General features: G+C 40.6%; 1 protein-coding gene across 6 annotated transcripts in view; it reads left to right on the forward strand.

Annotated features, from left to right (window-relative positions):
- Positions 1–21,520, forward strand: part of LOC115624405 (regulating synaptic membrane exocytosis protein 1) — a 44,660-nt gene that overhangs the window by 9,670 nt on the left and 13,470 nt on the right. For 4 of the 6 annotated variants that reach the window (XM_030519140.1, XM_030519139.1, XM_030519135.1 and 1 more), the window contains exons 6-15: positions 10,402–11,354; positions 12,974–13,226; positions 13,408–13,710; positions 14,318–14,895; positions 15,488–15,625; positions 15,692–15,826; positions 16,461–16,652; positions 18,793–18,915; positions 20,086–20,478; positions 20,925–21,268. In XM_030519140.1, coding sequence (XP_030375000.1) covers positions 10,402–11,354; positions 12,974–13,226; positions 13,408–13,710; positions 14,318–14,895; positions 15,488–15,625; positions 15,692–15,826; positions 16,461–16,652; positions 18,793–18,915; positions 20,086–20,478; positions 20,925–21,268 — 3,412 coding nt within the window. Of the gene's footprint in view, positions 1–10,401; positions 11,355–12,973; positions 13,227–13,407; positions 13,711–14,317; positions 14,896–15,487; positions 15,626–15,691; positions 15,827–16,460; positions 16,653–18,707; positions 18,916–20,085; positions 20,479–20,924; positions 21,269–21,520 lie in introns of those variants that run through there. The other 2 variants (XM_030519138.1, XM_030519137.1) reach the window with 2 other exon arrangements.

Consider the following 21,520-nt stretch of genomic DNA (forward strand, 5'->3'; position numbering starts at 1 on the left):
TAAGCCAATAGATTCTTTTTTTCGATTTATGATATGCATTTATTAATTCATTTTTCAATGATGACTAAATAATTAGAGATGGGGGCTCTATTCAATTCTTAAAACAATTGCAATTCTTAAAACATACACATCAATAACTCACAGCTTGTATTTATAACACACAACCACATAAGAACCCCAGAGGAAACAAGCTTGACTTTATTCCATTATGCGAGTATATGTGTGTTTGATAATCAATGATCCATTTAGCTGATTTATAGTCCACATAGTAAACAATTGCATATAAGTCAGCAAATTAGTTTTAAGTGTATGCACATACTACTATATAAATACATATTTGTTTATGTCGGGCTGATCATTATTTACCCCTAACATGGTTGCTATCAACCCTTCTCCTACGAGTTTGTGTCCGAAACTCAATTACCTCTTCACTTTAGGTGTAGGGTATAAAAACGAAGGAGGCATAAAATTAGGCGCAAACTTTTGCCAGCCTGCGCTGCGTGCCTGTACGATGTGTGTTGCTGTGTGAGTGCATGTGTGTGTGTGTGTGTGTGCGGACTTGTCGATAAAACGCAAGCCGCAAACTTGCAGCTTAAGTTGCCATAAAATTTGTGACTTGTGGTCGTAAATTTGACGCCGGTGTCTTCCTATTGCCTGTGTTCATCTGACGCACAGCTGATAAGATGAGCAGCGTCATGGTTCCTCCTTCCTTTCTTCCTTCTTGTTATGGCGCTTGTTGATTTGAAGTGTGTCTGTCTGCGTGTGTGTGTGTGTGTGCATGTGTTTGTTGTTCGGTGCAGTTGCACTGCATTTGACTGCAATTTACAACACGCGCCTCATTCTATTTTCTCAACTCAACACAGCCAGTTGACAGCCAGCGAGTTACTCAGTCAGTCAGTTGGTCCATTCACAATAGGCTCGCTCATTGCCAAATGAGAGAAATGTTAGCAGTCACAATTGCAGCGTCATGCGTTGGAATTTCTTCCAACAAGCGCTTGGAAAATTCCCACGCACTGTAAAGCCGGCGCATGCGTTCTACACGCACAGTTGACGCGGAAGGCAAACGTAGAATCGCGGCCCACAGCGCCCCAAACCACGAGCAGAAATCAGCAGAAGCAGCTGATGTTTTAAAGCGCGCAAAATATACCTAGTCTGCTTGATGAAGGTGATACACTAAAGGCCAACAGTATTCTGATATCTCCAAAATTGTAATATTCATTCGTAATTGCTTTAAGATTCTAACTCATTCTTCTTGCAAAACATAACATCTAGCTCAAGAGTCTTACAATATTTAACGCTTTCGAAATTATTTAAATTAACTTTATGAAAATGATTCACACTCTTTCTAGATCAGAGACTCAGCTAAGAATTATAGAATTTATAATTATATGTGACTAGATTAGATCAAGACTATTAAAAAGAAAGACAAGCTATTGCTTTGCAGATAATTCGATTCGTTGATTAAATATAACTTGGTTATAACTCAAAAAACTATTAAATAAATAACCCGAAATTTAAAAGTAGAGAACGCAAAGATATCAGAAAGTATCAAATTTCTCCTATTTCCGAGGAAAAAAACATTCTTTCTGTTATTCCTGGCCCCCTGCTATTATTTTAATAACCCCTCTAGTTCTTGGAATTTTTTTTGTTAAAAAAATTATTTAATTCTTGCAAGGCGATATTATGGCTGATCCCTTATTTATCACAACGAATAGCAACACAGAAATAGAATCGAAATGAAGTTAAGGCATTATTTTCTATGTGTGTGTGGGCGTGCGTGTGTGAATCAATCCACTTTCATTGTCATTGGAAGCTGTTACTTTAAATAGTTTCCTGCCATTAAACTCCGTAGAACAGTTCCATTATTTACTATATGTTGAACAGAAATACAAATCAGGTGGCGCTGTGACTTAAATATAAAAGGTAGCACCTCTATATGTATGTAAGTAGATTTGTTTGTGTATGGGTATCTGCGTCATTGGCGAATTGCGCTTGCATTTGTATTCGACGTGACTTCATTCACTGCCTTGCACTGCACTTTCATGCATTGTCATGCTCTTTACTACGAACTTTTCGCACAGCAATGCAAACAACAACAAACCTCCTATATGTATGTATGTATGTACATACTCATCACGGCATCAAGGCAGTTACTCGGACTGGCCAGTCCAATGATAACAGAGAGTGAGTGGTAGTCGGTAGTCAGTCCATCAACTTCATCGTCGTCATCATGATTGTCGTCATCATCATCGCCATCCAACACGCGCGCGCCTCGACTTTTTGTGCGCGCCTGGAATGCAAAAACAAACACGTTGATTTTGCCATTTGCCTTGAGGTAACGAAAAAGCAAACACAAAACAACAACAACAATAGCAACAGCAACAACCCACACCCGCGTGACCCCAAACGTGGGTAGCAGTGGCAGCACAGCTGAAAGAAGAAGAGCCGAAAGCAGCTGTCAATGTTATCCTTGCTGATGCTGCAGTCGACGTCTCGCAGTCTCAGTCGACGTTGACGTTGACGGTGACGTTGACGTAGTCGGTGCCTGCCACGCTTAACTTATTTTTAGTTGTTGTGCATTGGAAGCAACGTCAGTGGAAGGCGCTTACACCGCCACCACCACCACCACCACCGCCACCAACAAGAACAACAACCACAGACACCGTGTAACATTGTTATTGGAAAATTGTAGGCTCCCAACAGCAGTAGCCAGTAGCAGTAGCAGCAGCAGAGGCACAGGCACAGGCAGAGACAGCAACAACAAGAAGCAGAGCAGACGCAAAGGAAAGCAAAAGCTAAGCGTAAAGCAAAAATTCCATTGAGATTTTTATGAAATCGAAACGAAATTAGTTTTCGATGAACTTTAAAGGCGAGTAAACATGCGCGAGTCGTGCAAAAAATATTTTAAAACTACAAAGCGTCGCTTTATAAATTCACCAAAAAAATATCAACAACAATTTATATAAAGTGTATTTAAAATGAAATTGTGAAAAAGTTTCTGTGCACGAAGAGAGAACATAAATCTTTGTTTAACTTGCCGTTAACCTTGGGAAAAAATAGCAAAAAGGCCCAAACCAAAATTGTGTGAATGACAAACTGTTCGAGGCAGTCAAGAAAAGTAATGTGAAAAAACTATATAAATGCCACAAAGTAGCACAAATGCATTCAATAATTTAACAAGTAATGCAAGAAAATTGAAGAAAAGTGGCAAAAGTGGCTTTTAAATAAAAAGTTGCAAACTGTGCGCATAGATCGTGGCAGGTAATTATTATGTTCGCCAACGTGTCACATCATATAATTGAAGATAATAATAATAAATGAGTACAAATAAAACAAATGTAGGGCCTCTATGAAAATTCTCACGCAAATTAAATCAAATCAAGGCTCGAAATCAGCCAACAAACGACGACAAGTGCTGCGCAAAATAAACCAGACGTTTGCATATGGCTGCCCACGCACACTCACACACGCACACACACACACACACACACACACACACACACACAAAGATACGCAGAAGCACACATAGCGTGAGGCAACCTTTGCTCACCTCCCTACCTATCTACATTGGCATTGGTCACAAAAGTAGCAAACGCGCGCCCAAAAAAATAATAAAAATAAAAAAATAAAGCAAGAATTACAGAGAAAATCGTAGCAACGTCGAGAAAATTTGTGCCTACGCCTACAGATGGCAGCGGAAAGGAGAGGCACAAAATTTCGTGCTTTATTATTATTGTTTTATTTTCATTTTCATTCTCGGCTCAGTTTTCTTAAGTGTGCAGGCACGTGCACGGCTTTTACCTTTCCGAAAGTGCGTGTCGCTGTGGGTGTATGGTGTGTTGGCTGTGCGAGTGTGAGTGTGTGTGTATGTGCAAGTGAAAACAAACTACGCAAAAATTCTCAATTTTCTCAGTTTATTTTTTTTTGCCGTGTGTACAGCCTGCCACACATTTCGGGGCTTAAGAACATTTCGCGGCCAGCAAGAGTCGGGATTATTGAGGCCAAAAGAGGCTAGCGGCATCAAGAAAAAACCAAGACGCGTCTAAAGTCAACATGCAAATGCTTGCCGACAGCATAAATTAATTGCTCGGAAATCAAATAGAAATTTAAATAAATGCAAATACCAGCAAATACTGCACAATTGAACCAAATCAACATTATAAGGTGAGTGTCGGGCCACAGCTAGCGGCAAATTATGCACAGTACCAACAAAAACAAAAACAAAAACAACAACATCAGCAATTGCAACTACAGTCAACACACAAACACACACAAGAATAATAATAACAACAACAACAACAAAGCTATGAAGCACACTCAAAAGCCAGCATGCTTAGGACTACCAAAATATGAAAAAATGAAATGCAAATAAAGAAAAACACAAAAAGCAACAACGAAACAAAAACTAAGTGCCACATGTGCAAAAATTAATGCAGAACGCAAATAGATTAGCATGACAACAAAAACAGCAACAAACACAAGCGCTTAAATTGGCAACAACTGGCACTCGGAATATATTGCACTACACTCGCCTAACAACAACAACAAGCACAAACGACACGCTGCCAAAACGCTTAGGCATACACAGTAAAAAACAAAATAAATAAATAAATACACAAAAATATATACGTCTCATACAAAGTACGAGGGCAGCTCAATCGAATCACGGAATAGCTTGAAAAGCGTGAATTGTACACCAATTTTCGCTTTTAAAGTTCCACCAGCATCAAGTTCTTTCACATTGGGAAGCGCATTTATCTGCTTCGCGCAGAACTAATAAACATTTCAAAATACAATTTAAATGATTGAAATATCTCATCAATTTCCAAAGTAATGTTTTACAAAATGTACTGCTTACCACAAAATACTTTATTTCAAAAACTTCTATCACATGTATTTCTTTTCATTCATTTCCGATTTACTTGGCTTTACATTTGTAGGCCCTATTTATAAAGTAAGTGTATTTAACTACACAACTGGTGGAGTGGCCTTTAAATGGTTTAATATTCAACTATATATACACTTAAACGAGTATAAGGAGAATGCTATCAACTCTTTTCTCTCTCTTCCGTTAAACATTTGACTGGTCCTCGTAAACACACATGTTTCGCAATAAAAGAAATGACTGTGTCATCATTATCATCCTGCCTAAAACTGCACTGTTAGTGAATTGTGTCTGTGTGTGTGTTCGAGTATACACGTATATGGTATGTTTAAGCATTTACGAACGTTGATATATGTATGTATGTCTGAAGAGTATGCAATGTTTATTTTTGTTCCGACTACAAACTGAATTTGATTTCAATTAAAAGACAAAATCAATACATGCAATGACACTAATGTGATAAATGACATCTAAAGGTTTTCAAAATGCCGCGGCATTGTGGTCCGCATTGCATATATAACTAAATAAGTAAATTATGTACACTGGCAAACCAATTTAATTACGCACAAATGTGCGCCTCTGCCCTGCAAACATTTTCTATCGCGGAAAAAAAACATTTCAAGTCCCCGATCTTTTGGGAAAGAAAATAGTTCCTACTGAAGGTTATGCAAAAATATATTCCAGGAATACATTTTTAGAAGCAGATGTGCTGTAGAGGTTCCTCTAAGTCTACTTATCTTCATGTCTAAAGGGGGCTTTTTCTTGCGTATGTAAAGAATTTGCGATTTTTAATTGATCTTTTAAACGAGATTTTAACATTTTACTCTTATGAGAATGTAATATTTTGTCATAATGTGTTTTTGTTCAAGTCCTTGGCAGGACATTGGCAAGTCCAATATATATAATGTATAGCACAACATATTTCTTTACGTAAATATTGAATTCAAAAAAAAAAATCAGCTCTTCAAATACGATGAACAACATCTGGCCCCAGTTTATTGAAATTTATATCGATTTGAAAAGCTATTCTAAAGAACTGGTTCAACATGCATTGAGAACAAGGAGTGCTTTTTTGGCGCTTTAAACTCACACATTTTTGAAGGGCACAGAAGTGACTTTTTGGCGATAAGGATAACAAGTGCTTGAAAATGTTTTCAGGGCGTCCGCCAATTTTGAAATGTGTGTTCTGGCATTTGTGACGCCTGACGAATTTAATTAAAAAGCCTACATGTGTGCATGTTGACCAGCCCCAGTGCTACTTCATGCTACTGTTGCACATATTGTCGGGTATGTAAATGTGTGTCTGTGTGTGTGTGTGCGTCCAACTGTGCGTATGAGTGACATTAATGTGAACATCAGCAGGCGCGTCGTTCTGAATGTGAACAACAACTTGGCCAGGAGGTGGCAGTCCAAACTCAAACTGAAACACATTGTGGACGTGCGTGCGTGTGTTTATAGAAATATATATATATATATATATATATATATATACAAGTATATATATATATATATATATATATGTATGCATCTTTGTGTGTGTGTGCTTGTGCGCTATTTATGCGCCTGCGTGTGTATGTGTGTGGGTGTTGTGTTGTGTTGGCGTTGGCGTTTACGTTGGTGTTGTTGTGAGTTGGTTTAAAAATAGCACAAGCTGTTTCTGCTCGCAGCTGCGTGAGAAAATGAGAGGGGCTGTGTGTGTGCGTTTGTGCGTGTGTGCGTGTTTGCGCTTTTGCCAGTTTCCCAACTTCCCTCAGTCCACAATGCACGCAATGCCGCAATGTCATATTGACATTTTGGCATATTTTTGGGCGCCTTGTGGACCAAAAACCAACGACAACAAAAAAGCCATTGGCTTTGCCTTTGCCTTTGACGCTGCAGTGAATTTATAGCCAAAAATTTATTTTTATATCTTTTGTATTTTATAAAACAGGAAGCAAATGTTCGTTCTACATTTCCCTCAGCCCCCCACTCATGATTACAAGCCGTTGTTGTCGTTGTTTTCGTTTCAATTCTTGTTGCTGTTGTTGTTGTTGCTGTGTGTTCTTTTTTGTCACTTTGCCTTTGCTGTGGGCCTTGCAGTACGCGTTCGCATACAATGAAGAAATGACCGTGTTGTATACGTTATTGATTTTTCTTTCTTTGCTGCTCCTCTACCTCTTGCTGCTTCTGCTTCTGCTGCTGCTATTTTCTTTGCCCTTGCTCACCGCTTTCTACGTGCCAAAAGTGCGTGCGGCGACTAACTATAAGTGTGTCTATGATTGTGTGAGTACGAGTATGTGTGGTCCTCGTTTTGTCGCTCTCAAATAATTTACTTTACTTTCTGCTTTGTTTTTTCTCCTTTCTTTTCTTTTTCTTTCTTTCTTTCCTTTTTTATGTTAGTGCTCTTTTGTTTACATTGCACAGCAATTGTTGTTGCTGTTTTTATTTTTATGTAATTTTTTTCGTTGTTGTTGCCCATTATGCGCACAATAAACGTTTTGTATCGTGACCAAAGTCAAATGAAAGTATGCCAGGGGTATGCACAATGTGGCAGCAAACTAGTTTCGCTTGGGTGGAAAAAGGTACATGAATTCGCATGTGTGTGTGTGTGTGTGATTGTGAGTGTGAGTGTGAGCGTGTTTGAGTCTGCAGCTGCAACAGCAATTAAAGCAAAGGGCAAGCAAATTTTGTTGGTTTGCACATTTAAGAAATTTACGTGTAGTTCAAGCTTATTATTATTCCGCTTTTCGTCTGTAATACTATTAACAATTGTAAGACTACTATGTTTTTAGTGTCATTCATTGGTAATATTAATTAAGAACCATAGTTACGCTTAACACACTATTTACAATTTTATTGCCTACTTTTATGGGCAGACTGTATTGAACGTCATCTGAAATGGATGTACAATTTCAAGCTATATTTGTATGTTAAGGTAATTCATAAGCTAGTTAGCCGCAATGTACTCTTAGCCTAGTGTATTGTAATTGTATTGTATTTCATTTATCTTTACCTTTTCTATGCAACAGTCGATTAATTTTCAGTCTATACTTTATTTGTATATTTTTCTCCACTCTCTCTGCTCCAATATGCGTCCTCAAAAAAAAAAAAAAAAAAAACCCACAAATATCATAATGAATAAAATCTAACTCCGTACCGTATGTAAAACTACCTGCCATAAAAATATATGAACCATCCAATACATTTATTTATAAATAACCACAATAACAATAACAACAACAACAGCAGGTAATTTTGGTGGCGTGCAAAGTGTCCAAACTGTTCTCTCGCCCGGCGATCTACAGATTCATGCAAATGTAAGCAATAACAAAAATGCTGAACGCAACAAAAAAGCAATATTAATAACCAAATATAATTTATTAAGCAATTTTTATGCGTCATGTTTTTAATATTATCGTTTTCTATGATTTTCACAAAATGGAATGTAAATTTTTGCCGTCTATTCTCCTTTCCTTCTCTCTTTCTTTTATTGAGCACTTACGTTCTCTTTTTCAATATCTTTAGAATATTTTTCTTAACCTTGCTCCGCATTTTTGTTCGATGTTTGTGTGCTGCGTTTTAACCAAACCGTGAAAGTCCAAGATTCACTTACCGTTCTTTATTTTATTTATCATTTGCTTAAAGCCCCCCGCCCATCCACTCACAAATCACGACCAACCACACCACCACCACCCACGCCATCACCTTGAATTTGTATCCGCCTCTCCACACCGTTATACACTGGCTGTGTTCACCAAATAATTGAGAAGATGAATACGCTTTTAACTTTGTTAATGTCTTTGTTTACAAATCCTATTTTATTCGTCTAATTTGTTCACATTCGATTTACTTGTAATTGTAAATTATTATTATGGAAAATACAATTCAAAAACGTGAAGAATTTGCATGGATATCGTAACGCTGTTTCCCGTTTCCTACCTCTTCAATAAAAAACAAGCAAACAACAACCACCACATACTTTGTACACAGCCCACACTATCTACAACACATTCTTACAGTTCTACCCTTTAATTCCAATACCAGATTCTTAGCCATATCGATGCCCATTAGCTACTTCCCCATAAGTAGGCGTCCAGAAATTCTAGCATGTAGGAATATATTTATATATATAAAAAAACATAATATTTCTTAAACTTTTAGCAACAACAGATAAGTATTTGCCTAGTTTTTAAAGAGCTTGAAAAATCCCTGTCAAAGCGAGCCCAGAACTATAGATAATTCAAACCTTGCACTTTCAACAATTTTGTGCAATTGATACCTTGTCCAAGTTCCCGAATTTAATTAGATTTTAAATAAAAAATAACAGCTCGTGTTTAACAGTTTTTAAAGCCTTGCACTCCGCAGTCCTACAAGTAATTCATATTTCATACATAAAATGCATACCATGCCGGTAGAGGAGGCTTTTCATTCTCCTATCCAGAACACACAACATTCACTTTTCTGGCGATAATTTGCACCTAGGCTTATCAGCATACCATCGATAGCTACCTGATTCCATACCCGGTGGCCAAATGCTTGGTTCACATGGGTTTCCCAGACAGTTTGCTCGTGAAGTCTCAAAGCGATAGCGGATATGTTTTTGTAAAACAATCATTAGAGAGAAGGTTATTTGGTAATGATTGTCGTCCAAGTCTAATAAATGTATAACTAATCAGTGGATTGCTATGTATTTTCTATGATAATGTGTTTTTTTTTTTCAACTTAAACTGTACCAATTTATCTGAAGCTAAAAAAAAAAATTGTGGATAGTGTGCATCCACAGCCAGAAACTTGCAAGATCATTATGGAACATGTCCAACAATTAAATATATCCGCCTGATTATTAAGGAAAGGCTGAGCTCTTCCAACTCAACATTCTTCTGGCCTATACAGCTCTTCAGACCTGTTCCAAAAAGTTTTATCTGATGCATTTTAATCTGAGTACTAAATGGATTGCACGAAATGCAAATAAAGTTGCATTTTTATTTTTGGATTCCGCCAACCCCCACCTCAACATTCAGACTCATTGCAATGTTGATAGAAATCTCTAGTTTATTTAGATTTTACAAGCTAGCTTACTCATACATAATACGTATTCTACTATATAACGACACAAAACATATACATTTACATTAACATTTACACAGTTATAAATAATTTATACACAGTCTAAATGTAATTGAACATATTAGCGCCACAAAACGAACCATATGCGCTAATTTTTATTTTTAATGATAATTATTTCGCATAAGTAACGCCACTGACAACCAAAAAAAAAACAAACTTATGTTTATTGTACTTATATTTGTTACCATTTGAACAAAATTTAATGAAAAAGGACAACAAACTAATGCAGGCAAGCAAGCAGCGAATGCGTCACATTCGTCCCATTTCAAGTCGTTGCCAAGTCCCTGTTTCGAACCACTAGTTTGGACGAAAGTCTCCCTCCCCTTCAGAGAAAGCCACCACCAATATACAAAAAACGAACAGCAAGTGCAAAAAAATCAAACCAAACAACCATTTACTACAATCTACAGGCGGTCGTCTACACGTTCGCTCGGATCCGTGGCGCCAACAGCGTAGCCTGAACGAACGCGATCTTTTGAGCGTGAGTGGCTCGTACGCGTCCAGCGACTTCCGGCTGCTGGCGCACACCAATCGACTATACTCATCGGCCGATCAGCGCGATCGTTACGAGCTGCAGCTGCAGCATCGGGAACGGCTCGAGCAGTATCCTTTGACACGAACCGCCCGTCTGGACGTGCAACAGCGCAACAACTTCAATCGCACAAACCACGAACGACAGTTCGCCATCGGTGGCATTGGTGGTGCTGGTGGCGCCTATCGGCGTGCACCACCCCTGGCAGCAGCCAGTGCGGGCGGCAGCAGTAGCAGCAGCACCAGCAGCACCTATCCCTACCCCGCGGGCCAGGGCAAGCCGCAGATTGTAATTGGCAGTGGTGGTGGTGGCAGTGGTGCTGCTTCGTCTGCTTCCTCCTATGAGCACAGCCTTATGTCGGCCACCGCCGACGGTGCCATGGCAGGGCAGCGCTCGCTCAGCCATGAGCGTAGTTTGAGTCGTGAGCGCAGCCTGCTCGGCCCAGGAGGCAGTTCGGTTAGCTCCACATCCTCGTCGTCGGCGGCGCAAGACTCACGACGTTTCACTGAGCGCAGAATAAAGAAGACTGTGCGTTTCGATGCCCAGGACGAGCCCATTGCACCTGGAGTGGTTGTGGGGAGCACCACACTGCCACCGGTGACGACCATTCTGCCCTCCACAGCGGTCGATGTGGGGGCAGCGACCATACTGACCAGCGGCAAGCTGACTCATCCCACAGCGGCAGCGGCTGGACCGCTGCCAGTTGACGATTGGGCGCGCTGGGAGGCTGAGCGACAGGGCAGCCAGGATTCAGCCACCAAGGATTCGGGCATTGATACGAGCAGCACATTCACCAGCAGCGAGGACTCGAATCGTGGCGATGGGCCCAAGGTACACACAAAGAAGGGCAACCAAAATAGTTTTGAAGGAGCCCAAGCGCTGCATTGTGTCTGTGTCGTAGCCAAGAGTCGCAGAGCCCCAGCATTTTGATTGTGTGTCTGTTTGTCTGTCTGTCTGCCAGTCTGCCAGTCTGGAACCCCAACAACAAAACACCCCATCCGTCTGTCTGTATATAGTGTTTACCCACCTGCAACCGAACCGATTTGCCTTTTACACCCGATTCATAGTGCCTAAAACGTTTCTCTGTTTGTTGTTCTTGTCATGTTCTTCAACTCGTATGTCTCTTCAGCCGTAGCCTCCAGATACCCGTCACAACTTTCCGTGTTTATCATCTGTATAGTATTTTTCTTTCATAGCAATATTTCATTTCTCTCACTAGGCTACACTCTGTATTTAAACTTCTCGTATCTAGAGTGCTATAATACTCTGTCCACTATTTCAGACATCTACAATACATAACTTTATTTCAAACAGTCGAAAAAAAAAACAAAACCGCATGCTAATATCTTCCCGTTCTTCTTTAGACTAGTATTGATGTGATGTGTGTATGCTTGTGTATGTTCCCAAACTCTTGCATGACTGTTGTTTATTGCCCAACAAAAATCCCATACTTGATCGATCCCATTCAATGTTCACAGAAGACTACTATGCACAAGTATAGAGATTTTCCCTTTTATGATGAGAACAACATTTAAGTCAGTCTCTTTATAACTGATCCCAAAGTCCGCTGATCAGTTCAATAAATCTCTCTCTCTCTAACAGTCCAACCACTTATAATCCTGACAGATCTCATTTTACCACATAATAGACATTATTACAACAATATTTCACCTTCTAGCTCTACACATATTCTACTATCTGTAACTTGCACGATTCTCTGCATGTTCTATATTTCTAAATGTTTTGATGTTCCCCCACACTTTTACTTTAGACTTTAACTTTAGAGCTTTCGAATTGGATCTCTTGTATATTGTTAATTCGAAAAATATGTGTTCTCAAAGTTTTTAAACCAACTAAAACAGACTAACAAAGAAATGCGTATTGCAAACGAACTCGTTTCTTTGAATGAAAACTATCAAGCTATAACTATCCAACTATCGATCTATCGCAACTTACTTAGTAGAATCAAAAGAATGACAGTTTCTAGCTATAAGTTTTAAAAGGATAATTGTAAAAATTGTTCAATGGATTGTACAAAATCTTTGTGATGTTCATAATGCTACTACTTGTATATTTGAATTTAATTTTAATTGGATCTTTTCTGTTCTCTCTATTAATTAAGACTAACCCATTAGACTAAGATATTATTTCTAGGTTATGTTTAAGGCTCTTGTGAAACGAATCTGAAACTAAACTAAAACATTTTACCTCCGTTCAAAATCATCCCACCAAAACAAAATCCATGCAAAATTAACAACCGCAACCACAACCATATCCACCATCACCATTACCACCACCAACCACCATAACCACCATAACCACCATAACCACCATAACAACCATAACAACCATCACGACCACCGACCACCGTCAACTTTTATTTATCACCTGCTCCATCACCTGCTCGTACAAACATACAAACAAACACGCATACGCATACATATCTATAGAATCCAGTGAATTGGCAAACATCCGCGGATAATACTCGCATGATTGGTCACATGATATTACGTAAATACTATGATGGGGAAGATATATTAGGCTTAAAGGTGAACGGCGGTCAACCGCTTACTCTGGAGCATAACGGCAGCACCGGCGGCGGAGGCATCAGCGGCAGTAGCAGTAGCAGCGGTGCATGTGGTGCTATAGTGGAGAAGGTGAAACGCGGCTCTGTGGCCGATCTGGAGGGGCGCTTACGACCAGGTATTCTACACAAAACATTCTCACCCCTCACTCCCATTCATTAAATCTCGATCTCTTTCTATCTCTATATCAATCTGTCTATATATCTCCATTTCGGTCTCGGTACGCCTCTCAATCGCAACATCTGAACACTCATGCCATTTGCATCAACGAACGCTGTGTCTGTGCGTCCATCGTCTAGGTGACGAGATCATCGAATGGAATGGCCGTAACCTGCACAATAAGAGCGCCGATGAGGTCTACGACATCATCGACGAGAGTCGCCTCGATGCACAAGTGGAATTGATTGTCTCGCGCTCCCTGCTGCTGCCCACCGGCAGCGGCGGCAGCAGCGGAGGCAGCAGCAGCAACGTCAGCCCCAGCAGCGCCTGCTCCGGAGGCAGTGCGCGAAAATCTTCCGCCAACTTTCCGCACAGCAGTCTGGCGAGCAGCATGGCGGGCAGTGCGGTGGTCAGCAGTGGCGGTCGCTATTTGCAGCGCAAAGGTGTGTGTGTATGTGACTATGTGTGGGTGTGTGAGTGGATACTTGTGTGTGTGTGTGTGTGTGTGTGTGGATCTGTTTGTATTTGCATTCTTGTGTGCATGCCATGTCTTAGTGTGTGTCTAATTTTGCAGAACAGATTTATACATATTTAAAATATTCCCTCAGTTAGGGTTAAAAAAAGCAACCTAGCTTCATTATCAGCCTTTAAATTAAAGCCTCAAAAATGCGCCGAACCAGCCAGAATTTCTGATAACTTCAATAACTGGTAGTCTGCAATATATACGACTAGTCCAAATTCAAGAAAATATTAGCTTTTAGAAACAAGTTCAGCTAAGATTCATTTTACCATTATTTTAATCAAATCATCAATTTTCTTCGATGTTTAGACAACTAAAGTACAAGTATAAAGTATAAATTTATAGATATCTCAATCCATAAGTAGTTTAATTAATTGCCTTCGTTTCGCTGTCAAAACAATCCGTTCAAGAACTGTGTATGTCTAAACGCCACACAAAGTAACGCCCAAGAAAACCCGAATGTACCAATAGCTTGAACGGTTAACCTAAACATTAAACTAATTATTTACAATGCGATAAATTTTACGCAGCACCTGCGGTCGAGGCCATTGAAATACATCGCGAGAAACCCAGCGTTTTAATCACATCGCCCGGCTCGCCGGATCTGCACGTCACTGCCGCGGGCAGTGCGGGATTACGGCAACGTGGCGGCACAGCGCAGCATCAACAGCGCCTGGGACCAAACGCCAACAGCCAGAGCCACCATTCGCACTCGCACAGCAGCAGCAACAACAGCAACCACAGTAGCAGCGGCAGCAGCACCAGCAGCGCCCAACTACAAGCCGCCAACGTCGGCGGCCTTCACAGCACAACGACGGCGGGCCACCACCACCATCATTGCCATCAGCCGGCAGCTCCATCACCGACATCGCACGCGCACGCGCACCCGCATTCGCACTCGCTGCCCCATGCCCCGCCCCATCATGCGCATCATGGCGCATTCGGGGGCAGTGGTGGCGGCACCACGACACAGCCCATACCCATCGAGGGGCGCCTGCAGCTGAAGCTCGGCTACGATCAAAATACACTGCAATTGATCGTCACGCTCGTCTGCGCCACCGGGCTGTCATTGCGGCACAGCGGTGCGGGGCGCAATCCCTATGCAAAAGTAAGTATATCAATAGCATAAATGCTTATAGCTTTTAGGACAAATCAAATCCTAAATAGTACATATTACAACCAATCGAAGCTGAATTCTTAAATAAATTGAATATTTCCAACATTGGATTCGAAACATCATTTTAAAGCCTGGCGCTACAGCCAATAATTTTTTATTTCAAAGCAACAAAATATTTGAAAATCCACAAATCCCATTCGATTTTCCTTTGCTCCCTTTCATTACTCCGCCGAACTTAAATTTTTAAGTAAATTGAATAATTTCTCCTTTTGGAGTGTACTGCAATTTAAAGCCAAAAAGAGTGCTTTTGAGGCATTCCGTTCAAAAGTGGAAACATAGCTTTAAGGCTTATTGCTTCAGCCAAAAATATGTTATTTAAAAACAAAAATTAATTGAAAATTCACATTTTCCCCATTTGAATTAAATTCTAGTAAAATTGAAGGCACATCAGTATTTATCTGATCGAATTTCCTTTGTTTTGAAGATAATGTATATTTTTGTCCAATAAGATATAGATTATCTTAGTTTAAATCGAATGTTGTTTAATGAATTCATTCTCATTTCACACAATTCCTCATTGCAGATGTTCCTTCTGCCCGATCGTAGCCAGAAATCGAAGCGACGCACAAAAACTGTTGGCACAACTTGTGAGCCCCGCTGGGGCCAGACATTCATTTACTCGGGCCTGCGCCGCTGCGATCTGAATGGTCGGCTGCTGGAGGTAGTTAGAAATAATCGAGCGTTTCTTTTGCATATCAAGTGATCGAGTCTTATTCGAATTTTGCAGATCACGTTATGGGACTATGTGCGTTATGGTGCCAATGATTTTATTGGCGAGGTGGTCATCGATCTGGCGCATCACATACTGGACGACGAGGCCGAATGGTATCAGCTACTGCCGCATCAGGACACCTCCTATCTCGTATGTCTCGCTTGTAGGGCATAGGGCTTAGCTTTTGGTTTCCATTGTGCTTCGTTTCCGTTGCCATTTCCGTTTCCGTTTGGGTTCCATTCAGTTCCATTCGTTCGTTCCGTTTCAATGTGATGAAATGTTTTTGTGTGTGTGTGTGCGTGTGAACTGTTGGTAATCCCAGTTCAATGGAGAGGCTTCCTTTTTGTTCGTTGTGCTTTGAAGTAGTGCGTGCGACTGCGCAACGCCACAGCCCCATTAAGCCTACGAGTTCTTGAGCGAAAAAATTAACACCAACTGGAAAAGAGAAAAAAAAAGTTGTTATTTTTTTGTTTCCAAGCCCTAGCTTTGTAATTCCTGATGTTCGTTTCGTTTGTTTATTCCAAACATTTACTTAAAGCGCCTGATGCCCTATCTGACCAAATTATTAACTCTCACTTGCCATATTTTTTTAATTTTTGTTGTAATGCACCCGCAAAAAAAACACCATCCAACAACCACCAAAAATCTACTATAACAACCACACCACAACCAACGTACACATCTGCTCGTTTACTTCCATTCAACCAAAAAAATTAAATCATTCCAACAAAATCGGCGTTAAATTTATGACAACAACAACAACAACAACGACGACGACAACCAGTTACGTGACGAGGGCAGCGATGTGGACGGCCTGATACTGACACCGACAGATCATTTATCACCGCCGAGCACCACATCGCGTCTAAGTGACTCAGATACGACATCCGAGTGCGACATCGATGGAATGACAACAGGGCGTGATGGCGCCAGCATATCATCAATGGGCAGCTCAGCCAGTCCGCCCCTGCCAGAGGTAACAACAACAGCAACAACAAGAAAAACACACAACAAACTAAACAGCAACAGCAACAGCAAAAGACATGAACCACAACAGCCAAACAACCAAAAGAATGTGAAAATCAAATTTATTATTTATGCGTATATTTTGACATACACACACACACATGCGCACACAAGCACACACACATGCGCACACAAGCTCACACAAAAGATGACAACAACAAGATTGACAACAAAGACACACAGCTTGCCACATTCAGTGGCACTTCAGAGAATGCTCCCACATTCACCCACCCACCCACACAGACACACACAAAGGGAGACAAACAAGCCGCCGCTCACTTGGCAGCCTCCAAAGTTTTTTCTTACATGTATTCGTTTGTATTCGCAAAATGAATACCCTGTACCCTTGCTAGGCTATGTACAAGTATAACAATCGACTACTCATCACCAATTAATTCAATTAAATGTTTCCAAAGCATAAAAAACATATTTATTTGAAATACCTAGAGAGACTAAAAATTTGTCGATCATGACAATTCATAATTGATTTAGAATAATTCTACTACTCGAAACAAACACATACTATACCTTGTTCAAGAACTGTTCAACCCATTTCTGGGTACAGGGTATTAGAATACAAAATATTTTTTCGTATATTTTCACACTTTTCTAATGTTCTGTGTGCATCGTTCGTTTTCCTTTCTAAGTGTTTCTCACGCTCAGCATTTCATAGCATATGCCATTAGCAAACGCGGGTCCTTCATTTCCAGCACTGGTCACGCATACGCCCCGTGGACGCATTACATCTTCATGATTCATTGCCTTCCACTGTTGTCAGTTTAGAATATTTTGTCGTTTTGCACCGCAATGCTTGCAAAAACAAAAAAAAAAATGTGCAGCTACCCGAAACACTTTCACATACGCGTATCTTTTTGGTTTTGGGGGCGCACTTGGCGGGCACTTTCGAATTAAACACCACCTTTGAGAGTGCCGGACGATTAAGTGTGCCCATCACACCACATTAAGAAATCAGCACACATCCCCACAAATTGTAAATTGAAACATCCACACACATTTTCTGCCCAATTGTACAAAGTATCATTAACATAATTTCAGTATTTCATTTTTTGTATATCTAATTGGTGTCGTTTTGTTGTGCGTGTGTTAAATTTTTCTCTCTCTATCTCCAAATGACTGACTGAGCGAACTACTTACTATCGCTCAGCCCTTTCTACGCTCTCCTAATTATATATTTACTAATAATAATTCAGACTAATCAACAAGACTACAATGTGCGTTGTGGATCGTCCAGTTGTCAGGCATTATCGAGTTTCTATCAATTTTCAGCTATAACTAATTGTCGCCATTAAGACATTAAGTCGTATACATAGTTTAAGTTACAATTATGAACAAAATGAATGCCTTGAGTTAAGTTCAAGTGTTATAAGACAGACGAAAACTTCAAACTTGAGAACACATGCCGAAAAAATGATTTTAAATGTAATGAAGAAAGAAACAAAACATACTTAAATGCTCTATACTATACTTCTATATCGTACATTTTAAAGAAAACGCTAAACGCACTTTTATCCCACCTTTGAACGCTTTGGCTTAACCCTCTAAAGACCGATGCATGCATGCCTTTTGATCGCTTGTGTAGACACCGCTTGAGTATTCCGGCCTCCTGCTTCTTTCTTTCTCTTCGTAGCTTTAAGTGTATGTAGTTGCGTATACTTGGTTCCATGTTTAGTTTCAACATCTGATGAGTAATTCACAGAGCAAACGAAAAGAGAAAACACCATAAACTTGAAGCCTCTAGCATCAGACACTGTGATACACAATTGATCCCTCTTAGAACACAATTGAAGACACCCACACACCTACACAATGCTGTATAATTAAAATAGTATATTGTAAATGTTTTGCAACAACATTCATTTACTTTGTCATTTTGATCATGTCTACATTCTTGTCTACTCCTCTTTTTTCTTTTACTCTTTCTCTCTCTCATGTATAAATATATATAAACATATATTTTCTATTCTCGTGTGCAAAACGTTTCCAATTAAAACTGCTCCCATATATCCAAAACTAAAACAATTCCCTGAATATATATGGCCAATCCAATCACCCAACCTCACAAAATTCAGCTCGATCTTAACGAGCGTCGCTCGAGACGTGACATGTCGCCCCAGGGCCGCAAACGGGTAGCCGGCATGGTGGCCCGTGATTATCGCACTGTATCTGGCATTGGACAAAGTTATCACAATCAGGTTTGCACTCTTAAAAAATACATAAACGAAAAACCGAACTAAATTAACGCACATTTCTATAACGAAACATGCATTCTTAGCAACAGGGAAAAAATATAATAACTGAAAGCTTCAGCCGTATAGAAATTTGTATAACTATTTAGCTACTTAGACGGCCCAGAGGAAGAGCAATTAACACCGACCTTTGCTAAGTGTAGTAAGCAAACTTATCCAGGCCCTAGATCGGGCCACAACACTTTCAAGCATTGAGCACTGAGAGTCTAAAACTGTTCCAGAGTACAGAGATAAACACGTGAATAGAAATCCTTTTAAGCGGAACGTCCAAGTCTCTCCATTCATTGCACAAATAAGAGCAATGAAAAAAGTGTTGAATCCCAATTCTGACCATCTTCAGGAACTTCCATTTCAATTCTTCTTTGAGTCAATTAAAATTTATATAATACTTATATGACTGTTGTCAGGTTAAATATTTGCTCATCGCAAGAAAGGGGTCTCCATTAGCACATACTCGTACAATTAATTTCTTTTCATTATCGCCTCTATATGGCTATTGTTTAAGAAGATTATCATTTCATTGACAGGCTCTCAGTGCTCATTATCTTCACCACACAGACGCTCATGCCAAGTACTACCTACATTAGCAGCTGTATCTATAATAACCAAGCAAAACTCTCACAAACTCTAGGACAAACTGCACTTTGAATTCAAATTTTAGTCTTTACTTAATCCAATTACTTAACTCAACAAACGTAAATGTATTTTACTTGATTTCGTTTTCGTTCTCTGGCTAAATGAAAATACCATATTTTGGAGAATTGTAACAGAGCAATTACCTACTTTTTATGCCTTTAATGCTACTACTACTAATACTTAAACTACTACTCATTAATGTTTCCGTAGAATTCGAAGTAAAGTTAACCCAAAAAATACACACACTAACCTGCCTGAATGAATTCAGAACTAAATACTCCTAAATACTCACATGCCTAGCTGTAAGCAAAGCTAAGAAAAGCTGAACACACAAATACCTAAGCAATGTTCACTCCTGGACCATGCAATGCATCGCCAAAGCGTTGAACAGAACGCCGTTAAGCGCTCACCTAATTCTTCGATACTAAATCATCTTCCATTTTCCTATTCTTCTCGGCGACCTCTCGCACCCTTATGCAGGCCTCAGCTACGGGTTATTATCGACGAGGCGGTGGCAATGGTGTGTGCCCCACCATCGGACCTGGTGGCATGAGCCTCAGCCAACGCAGTCACTCGGCAGCCCCCAGCGATAGTTACCACAGCGGAGGTGCAGTTCAAGGTGCTCACGGGCCGGGTGCCGGCAGTTACGGTTACCGCAGCAGCAGCCCACGACGCGGCTCACTCTCACCTCCCGACGATCGCTACATAGACTATCCAGTGCTTCCAATACACGGGTCTCCGAACGCCACGGCGTACGGCCCAGCGGGCCCCGGCAGTGCGTCGGCGGCCGCAGCGACGCAGCAACAACGCTTTCAATCGCGATCAGCTACGGCCACGCCAACGGGCTCACCTAAGAAGCGACAACTGCCACAGGTCAGTAGTGTTCCCCAAAAGCAACTCGACTCGTTCCATAATAGCGTGTTAGAAAGCATTCCAAACGTTGACCAATCATAATCCTAATAATCAGCATTCTCAATAGCTGTTAAGGATACCCATTCCTCATTTCATTTCTATATACAAAATTTGTCCAAATTGTTAGTCTGATGGTCATTGACCGAAATTTTCCCAAACTGCGGGTTGAATTTTTCAAAACCCCGCTTCGCTGCTTAACTATAACCAGCGAAAAAATATGTTGTAAAAATTTCAAGTGTCGATTTACAACGTTGTGCAGACTATAAAATAAACAAAACCTCACCCAGTTATTCAAGCCAAATGATTCAAGCAAATAATTAGATTACAGTTAAAGTTGGCATTATAATGACGCTAGTCACCACTATTTCCACAATGCCTCCAACCATGTCTTCAATTCTGTTTTTTAGGTGCCACAGACTTCGCGCAGTGCCATGTTACGCGATCGGCTGGGTCAGGACTTTGACGAACGCCTGGCCTCGGGCAGCCGCTTTGGACGCCACCGTACACGTCAGCCGCATCATCAGGCCACCTATCGCAGCACCGGAATGGGGGGCTGGGAGCGTCATTATACGGGACTATCGGACAGCGATCTGCACTCGATGGACACCCGCATGCGACCGCGTCATTCTCTATCGCCAGACAAGGATTTCATGGGCGAGTTTGGGGACTCTGATATGGAGTCGGTAGTTAGTGTGACATCCAGCGCCTTTTCTACGCAATCGGAGCGACCGCGCACCTCTCGCGGTCTCAGGTGAGTAAGACGGCCCCCCTAGCCAATAGATGCACTCGCGTGTGCTTCGTTGTAGTCTCGCGCTCTCTCGTTATCACCACGCAGCCAAGCCAAGCAATCAACCCGCCAAAATTTTGCTTAAATTTCTCTTTTTGGGCTCAAATTGGTCGTGCACCAAATCTCTGTCTATCTCTCTATCTTTCTATTTGAGTAGATACCGCAAAATCAAAATTACCCGTCAATTAGGCTCTGAATCAGTTCAACAATAATGAA

This window comes from Scaptodrosophila lebanonensis, unplaced genomic scaffold, assembly GCF_003285725.1.
Source record: "Scaptodrosophila lebanonensis strain 11010-0011.00,11010-0021.00 unplaced genomic scaffold, SlebRS2 tig00000053-arrow-pilon, whole genome shotgun sequence".
In the NCBI taxonomy this organism is placed as follows: Eukaryota; Metazoa; Arthropoda; class Insecta; order Diptera; family Drosophilidae; genus Scaptodrosophila; species Scaptodrosophila lebanonensis.